Here is a 7,453-nt window from a genome sequence, read left to right as displayed (position 1 = left end):
ATGGACACAGAGGCAGTGGGCCAGGTGGAGACCCTCAAGGCTCGGGGCCCCGCCCCCGAGCTGCCCTGCGCCTGCGCAGTCATCAACGGAAGACTGCACACAGGTGGGCTCCTGCACACCTGCGTGGGCCTGCAGCACCGACGCCGCGGGTACTTCAGGGCGCAGGGGCTCTCCGAGAGCGCTGCGGGCGTCCGGTCCCCGCTGGGAAGCAGGATGGAGCCTGGGGAGAAGGTAAGCCAGGGCATGATGGGGACCAGTTTAGGAGTGAGGACTGGAAAGTGGGGGGAGGCGGGGCAGTGGGAGGGAGGCTTCCGAAAGTGTCCAGGGGCAGGTAGGCCAGGGCAGGATGGGGCTGGGGGTGGGGGGGTGGCGGGGCGCTTGAAGGAGGTAGGAGTGGAGGGGTGCTTCAGGGGGCCGAGGTAGGAATCCCCGGCTCCTGCCGCTGCTGGAAGCAGCCGCGGAGTCCTGTCTGAGCTCCAGGTTGGTCAGACAGCACCTGAGCTAATATCAGGGGGCATCCTGGTCCTTGTCCGAGGCGCTACACGACTTCCCTGGTCCAGAGACACCTGTCCACTTTTCTCCCTCTGCTAGCGACCTCTTCTCAGAGCCCCGGCTTACCCGAGTACCGCACCCAGGGCCTCATCCCGGAGACATCAAAGGGGATTCCCCTGTTCTGACACACAGCCCCTTCTGCTGCCCCTCCCCACTCCTATGGGGGAGTCCAGGGGGCTCGCTAGCGGTGAATCCGCCTGCCAGTGCAGGAGAGGTAAAAGATGTGGGTTCCATCCCTGGGTTGGGAAGTTCCCCTGGAGAAGGAAATGACAACCCATTCCAGTATTCTTGCCTGGAAAATTTCATGGACAGAGGAGCCTGGCGGGCTACAGTCCACAGGGCGGCAAAGAGTCAGACACGACTGAGCGATTCCCCCTCTCTGGAGAAAGCCTGGAGGCCAAGGCCATCAATGGGAGACAGAGGGGAACCCAGGCGTTGCCTTGTCCCAGATGAGAAATGGAAAGAGGGCTGCAGAATTAGGTAACAGGCCCCCCGGTGAAGTTCAAAACCTGACCTTCATAACCCTGTATTTTGGCTCCAGCGGCACCAGCTGACTAAGGAGCCCTCAATCACTGCCCCCCACCCCCAAAACCAGGGATTTTCTTGGGATTTCTGAGTTTCTGTATCTCTTCATCAGACAAGTAGGGGTTTCTTTTTCCTTTTTCATTTGTAAATAGGTAACACATGCCCCTGGTTTCAAAATTAAAAAACATAAACAAGTACACAGTGACTCCCATCACCTCTGTCCACCCTTATGTTTACACCATAAGTAAACATCATGTTTTTAGCCTCTTCTAGAACTTTCTTTAGATTCTTTTTTCCTCAGTTTGTACAAAAGAATTCTACCTAAAACAAAGAGATCTTTCCTTGTCAGTATATTTAAAACATTGTATATAAAACACTGTTAAAGGTCCTAGCACATTTATCCTTTAGTTTGTCAGTTTTTTCCTAGATATCAGAAAGATTAAGCCCTTATTTATCTCTTCTGAAGTTTGTGGTTTACCTATTCTACTTAGTATATCATCTTTTTAAAAATTATATTTTGTTTAACTTTTTCCTTTTTATGGCTTCTGTATTATAAGATAGTTAGAAAGCCTTACTTCTGACAAACTTACAGAGAAATTCACCATCGTTTCCTTCCAATACTTTTATAGCTTTTTTTTTATATTTAAATCTTATGTCCATTTGGAATTTATCATAATGAATTATGTGAGTAAGAATCCAACTTTGTTTTAGATTTTTTTTAATTGTTCTTTTTCTAATAATCTATGAATTTTTAAAGAATATAATATTCAATCCCTTGTAATTTATTTTATGTAAGGCATGAGGTAGGGGCATGATTTTACCATTCTTTTTTTTTTCCCCCAAATGGCCAACCAGGCAGAACAACGCATAATGAGAAAAAGATCTCTTCCCTACTCCTCTGAAATCCCATTTTTTCCCCATTTCTCATATGTATGACTAGGATATCATTTTTGTAAAACAATAACTTTTTTTATCTGTAAGCTCTGTGTATAAATATTTGTAAAACAATACTAAATCATTTTATCTGTAAACTTTCAATATGTTACAAGATAACTGTATTCAAATTTCCAAAATTGAATTATTGGTTCTTTTTTCACTTTCATAAATGTGTTAGTTAAAAGTAGCTCTTGTTAATAAAGAATATCTCTCCTTGAAGTTTCTCTTTTGTGAAAGTCCCAGTCTTCCCCCTCACCCCACATCTTTATTCTGAGCTCTTGGTCCCTGTTTGAAGTAGGAAGACTTAGTCTCGTTTCACAGGTGCTGATAATCTTCCAAGGGGTTTAGATCATTTCTTTTTCTCCTTGATCTAGCAGGGGCTAAAAAAAGAAAAGTGAATTATCATCACTACTTCCTTTCTGTTTCTCCTTATTTCTCCTTGGATTTTGCCCTATGAATGTTGATGCTATACTATCTGGTGCAAAGATAATAGAAAATTTTTAACATTTATTTTTTTGTTACACTGTACTTTTGTGGTCTTGATGTAGTAGTGTATTTTGCCATGAATTCGGCCTTTTCTGATATAAATAGTGAAGTCCCTCCATTGTTACATCCTATTTGAAACTTTCTTGGGCTTCTGATCTTAAGTGCATCCTACTGTATACAGTGTGGAGTTGGATTTGTGTTCTAATCCAATCTGAGAGTCATTGAATAGGTGAGTTTATTCTAGATGTGGCAGCTGTTTGAACTTTACTCCACCAAACAACATAGATGGTAAATAAATAAAAAGATGTTCACTATCATTAGACATTACAGAAATTCAAATGAAAACTACTATGCAAATTAGATACCACTACTCATATATTATAAATACTGAAATTAAAAAAAAAATAAAAACGGACAGTACCGAATGTTGGTGAGGATGTGGAGGAACCAGAACCCTCCTGTGCTGCCAGTGGAGTAGAAGACTGGCACAGCTGCTTTGGAAGACAGTTTGGCAATTTCCGATGCCAACTCGATTCTCTGGAGTAAATCCTATCTTTCAGGTTAATAAGAGTTGCTGCTGCTCTTTAATGAATTAAGTCATGACCAACTCTTTGTGACCCCTTGGACTGAGCCTGCTAGGCTCCTCTGTTCATGGGATTCTCCAGGCAAGAATACTAGAGTGGATTGCCATTTCCTTCTCCACGGGATCTTCCTGACCCAGGGATGGAACCCAGGTCTCCTGCTTAGCAGGCAGATTCTTTACCACAGATTCTTTACTGGGAAGCCCTAGTTAGAGTTACAATAATCCATTTCTAAGGGTTTTTGCTAAATGAAACAGTGTTAAAAGGACCCCAAGGGCTGCACAGTAGACCCTGTGTAAGTGATTGTGATCAGCTCATCCTCCCAAGAGGAGGGAGTACTTCCTCCCTGCTTTCTGGCCCAGCTTGAGGCATCTTAATGGGTGAAATCAGGCATCCCCAAATGTGAACTTCACCAGCTCTGGTCCACCACTCAGCCCTGCTGCTTACCTGCTTCCAGTCACTCACCCCACCTGAACTTGACTTCCCCTCAGTTTCTGGGTGATTACACCCACCTTATAAGAATACTGTGAGAAATCCAGGAGAACAGATTTTGAAAGTTCCAACACACTCCATGGATTAAATGTTTCCATAGGAAACCCTCTCTAGACTGTATTTTCAGCACCTCTGATGTAATCAAGGGTTTATTTTGGAAGAAGAAAAGTGGCCATAATGAAATCACTACCACCTATCAATGGGTTTGGGGTTGGGATATTATCAAGATTTTGAGAAAATATCCTACCCCACTCTCAGCACCCATGCCCGCCCAATGTGATTGCATTTACATACAAAAAAACTGCAATTTTGCTTTTTCATACTGAGTTTCAAGGTTAAGATGATTTCATTGACATTTCAAACTTTTTTCTTAAAGAAACATTATCTAAAAGTCATCTGTTTTTCAGTCTTATCCTTAAAAAAAAAAGTCTTTTTGATGGATGCTTAACATTTTACCAAAAAAAGAGAAAACTAGTAAAAAGGCAGGCAGAGTACAGGGTGGTCTTGTCCTATGCCAGGTTTCAGCTTAGTGCTGGAGGCTCCCCTCACTGGGGAAGAACTGGAGGGCCTGCCTCATGGTGGTCACACCTCAGGCAAGTTCCCCAGGGGCTTGGTGCCCAGCCCAAGGCTCCCCCGGCTGTGACCAACCTTCTGGGATTCTGACCTCTGTGTGTTGTTTTGGCAGGCTTCTGGGTTGAGCTCCCCTGAGGATGAGAACCTTTCTTTTGTGACCAGACGGTCATCCCTGAGGTGGGCCCTGAAGCACAGCACCCCGGCGGAAGCTGCCCTCAGCCGGCACTCAGGGTTACAGGGCGATGTCCCCAGCCACCGGGAAGGGGGCCCTGCAGGCGGGTCCCCACGACCTGCACGCTCCTCCTGGGACCTCCTGTCATCCCCAGGAGGGGTCAGCCTCATGGCCTCCTTCAGAAAGAGGCGGCTTTCCACCATCGAGGCCTCTGAAGTGTCCAGTGAGCAGCTCGGATCCAACTCAGACCCCTTTGATTTTGAGGAAGACCCGCCCGTGCCAGCCTCAGTCACCCAGCAGCAGCAGCGGCAGGGCAAGTCCCCACCAGCAAAGAGATCACCACCAAACTTGAGATTGCCCGGGATCCCAGACACCGCCAGGAAGAGGCCTCGGGACCTGAAGAGGCTGGCAGCTGTGGTAGGACCTGACCCGACCCCAGCCCACCCCCCGGAACTTGGAGTCCCTGCCCACTGCCCCCCCCCCCCCGCCCCCCGGAAGGCAGCCTGGTGACAGTTGAGAGAGTAAATGCTGCGCTTTCCTCACTGATGGGTCATGTCCTGGGTATCAGGAGGTCACCAGGACTGAAGGAGACCATCCAGCCTAGGGCCCTGCCTGTACCCACCCTTCCCCAACTCTGAGGGGTCCCCGTGACCCCACAAGAAGGACTTTCACTTGTGGTGCCTCCCACAGTTCCCATGCACTCTTTGAACTCTGTAGCACACCTATCAGCCTTCCCGGGGCCCTGGGGATGGGGGGCTGGGGGGGGGTTGGAGCGGAGTCCCTGGAAAGCCGCTCTCTCGGTCCTCCTTTGAGCTGTGACTTGTCCTCGGAGATCCAGCCCTCACACCACACACCACCAGATCAGGCTAAGCCATCTGAACTTTGCCCACTGTGTTTCTAGTGCCTCTACCTTGTTCAGCAGCCTGAGACATCCCACACCCATCTTCTCTACCTTGTTCAGCAGCCTGAGTCATCCCACCCCCATCCCATTGTCCTAGGGGCCCTTCCTCCTCTGCCTGCCCTCAGCCGCCCTGAAGGAGCCCCTAGAAGACACAGCAGGAAAACAGCCTGTCTAGACAGCCTCATACACTCATCTGCAAGTGACCACCCCAACCCTCACACACTCTGCCCACGCCTGGCTGATCCCGCCTTGTTCCTGTCTCCTCCCCCTCAACCTCTCTCTGCCCTCATCAGACCCAGATCCTGGGGTCCTAGCTCCCTCCATTCGCTCATGTACCTGCTTGTCCTCACACTGAGCTCAGTCCCCTGGGGTCTGACTGGCTCCGTCATGGGGTCGTAGTGCCTGGCATGCAAACGCTGTCCAGGCTAGCTTTACTTGTGAGTCCTGCATGGTGCCCAAGAGCAGACCCATGTGATGGCCTTGCAGTCCTGGATGGGCACCTGCTTTTCCTACCCAGCTTGTCTCTGGCAAAGATCAGTGTTCTTACAACGTGGACCTCAGAGATGCCTTTCTGTTAACAGACAGAGCGAGTGAGGCAGTGGGAACTCCACCTGCTTCAGAGCATTGAAGAGGCCACCCAGCACGAACTCACTATCGAGGACGACTGAGTGCTCAGCCCTGGGCCCAGGATGCAGCTGTGCTCAGGAGCTCCTGCTATGGCCTGACTTACTCATCTGTCTGACCAACCATCTGTATGTCTGTAGACCTTCCTCAGGACTTGCCCTGGGTCCGACCTTGCCCTCCATTGTGCCTCTGGATGGGGTGGGAGGAACTGGCTGATTGATGATCTTGTTACTCAGATTCCAAACATGGTTCTCAGAGTCCCCAACAGAGATGAAGGGATGGAGGTGGCAGGTGTGGAGAGGGGAGATGGATGCCCCAGGGCCACCCTGGAGTACCCGGAGACAAGATATGTCTTCTTCCCTCCCACCCTGCCTCCTTCCCCAGCATAGCCAGGTGAGTCTGAGATACTAGGATGACACAGTGTAAGAACAGGACCAGTTTTAAGGTAAAGACCAGGTTCCTAGGCAGCCCACTCAGCTTAGGGGAAAAAGTCTTCACACCTAGCAGGCTTTGAACACCATTCCAGGAAAAACCAGAGCAGCGGCTCTCATTTGGAAGATATTCTGACAGTTTGCAGGCGCTGGCTTGTTTAGTGTTGTTGGGAGAGGAATTTAACCCCCTCTAGTAGCACAGGCCTTCTGCTGTCCTTTTCTAGAGCTGAGCTCACTGCCTCATTGCTTAGGATAAGGATCCCACCAAAGGACTGGAGGTATATATGACCCTTATACTGTAAGGAAAATGAAGCAGGGTGCCCAGGGCACGTTGATCAACAGAAACCCAGCATTAGCCTCCCAGATCCAGATGTCTCTGAGACTTGTCTGTTAGTGGACACATTATGGTTACCAATATAGAACTAGTTTTATTCCTGCAAATGCTTTCATCCCCTACTTTACCTTAAAAAAAAAAAAAAAAAGTTTATTTTCTGCCTTCTAAAAACCAAAGATTGCTTATGTTTTCCGTGCCATCCTGCGCACCTCCACAGCCCCTCCTCTAGGCCAGTCCTAGGTGACCTGGCTCTTCTCAGGGACACAGATAAAGCCTATTGCTAGAGCAGACTCCAACAGGGCACCTAAGCAGAGTCTCAGGCTGGCCGGAAATGACCAGAGACAGGTCATGGCAGATTCAACAAGGCAAGGTCAAGGATGGCCTAAGAGAAAGAGGAAAGGCTTACTCTGGAGCTGCTGGGTGGGTGGAGGGCATTCCAGCTCAGGACGGTGCTTCCTGGAGAAGCCTCTGTTTATGCAGTGGCTTTGAATAAAGAAGGAATGATGGAATTCCTCATGAAGTATTAGATGCAGGTTGGGGGCTGCGAGGATGAGATACTTCAATTGTCATTTGTGGGTGTTCACATTTATGTGGTAAGAACTTATTTACTGTGTAGTGCATTTAAACATTTAAGTTTTATGAGCTAATTCCTGCTTTATAGGCTGGCTATTTGATGTGTTCACTTTTTCCTTTTTTATAACAATTATCAGATTATAGAAATAAGTTTATACTTTTGTAAAAATGTAAGAAGCAGAAAAACTGACTTTAATCAAATAACATGGAGATAAACACTGCAATGTAATTCTGCCCACCTTTATTATTAAACATAAACTGTTTTCATGAGAA

The 7,453-nt window shown here is 48.0% G+C and overlaps 1 protein-coding gene across 1 annotated transcript; it reads left to right on the top strand.

Moving 5' to 3' along the window:
- On the top strand, positions 1-7,453 carry CCDC201 (coiled-coil domain containing 201). The gene is made up of 3 exons (XM_070476410.1): positions 1-231; positions 4,258-4,734; positions 5,800-7,453. The coding sequence occupies exons 1-3, from the start codon at positions 1-3 to the stop codon at positions 5,884-5,886; spliced, it is 795 nt and encodes a 264-aa protein (XP_070332511.1). The 3' UTR covers positions 5,887-7,453.

This window comes from Odocoileus virginianus, chromosome 1, assembly GCF_023699985.2.
Source record: "Odocoileus virginianus isolate 20LAN1187 ecotype Illinois chromosome 1, Ovbor_1.2, whole genome shotgun sequence".
NCBI classification, from domain to species: domain Eukaryota; kingdom Metazoa; phylum Chordata; class Mammalia; order Artiodactyla; family Cervidae; genus Odocoileus; species Odocoileus virginianus.
The sequence above is the reverse complement of the archived record's forward strand: the minus strand, read 5'-3'. Positions and strand labels throughout refer to the sequence as shown.

Excerpts from the sequence above, each read along its gene's own strand:
- CCDC201 (XM_070476410.1), top strand. The coding sequence starts at position 1 with ATGGACACAGAGGCAGTGGGCCAGGTGGAGACCCTCAAGGCTCGGGGC. Across the intron at positions 232-4,257 it reads GGATGGAGCCTGGGGAGAAG|GCTTCTGGGTTGAGCTCCCC; the intron begins GTAAGCCAGGGC and ends TTGTTTTGGCAG. Across the intron at positions 4,735-5,799 it reads TGAAGAGGCTGGCAGCTGTG|ACAGAGCGAGTGAGGCAGTG; the intron begins GTAGGACCTGAC and ends TTCTGTTAACAG.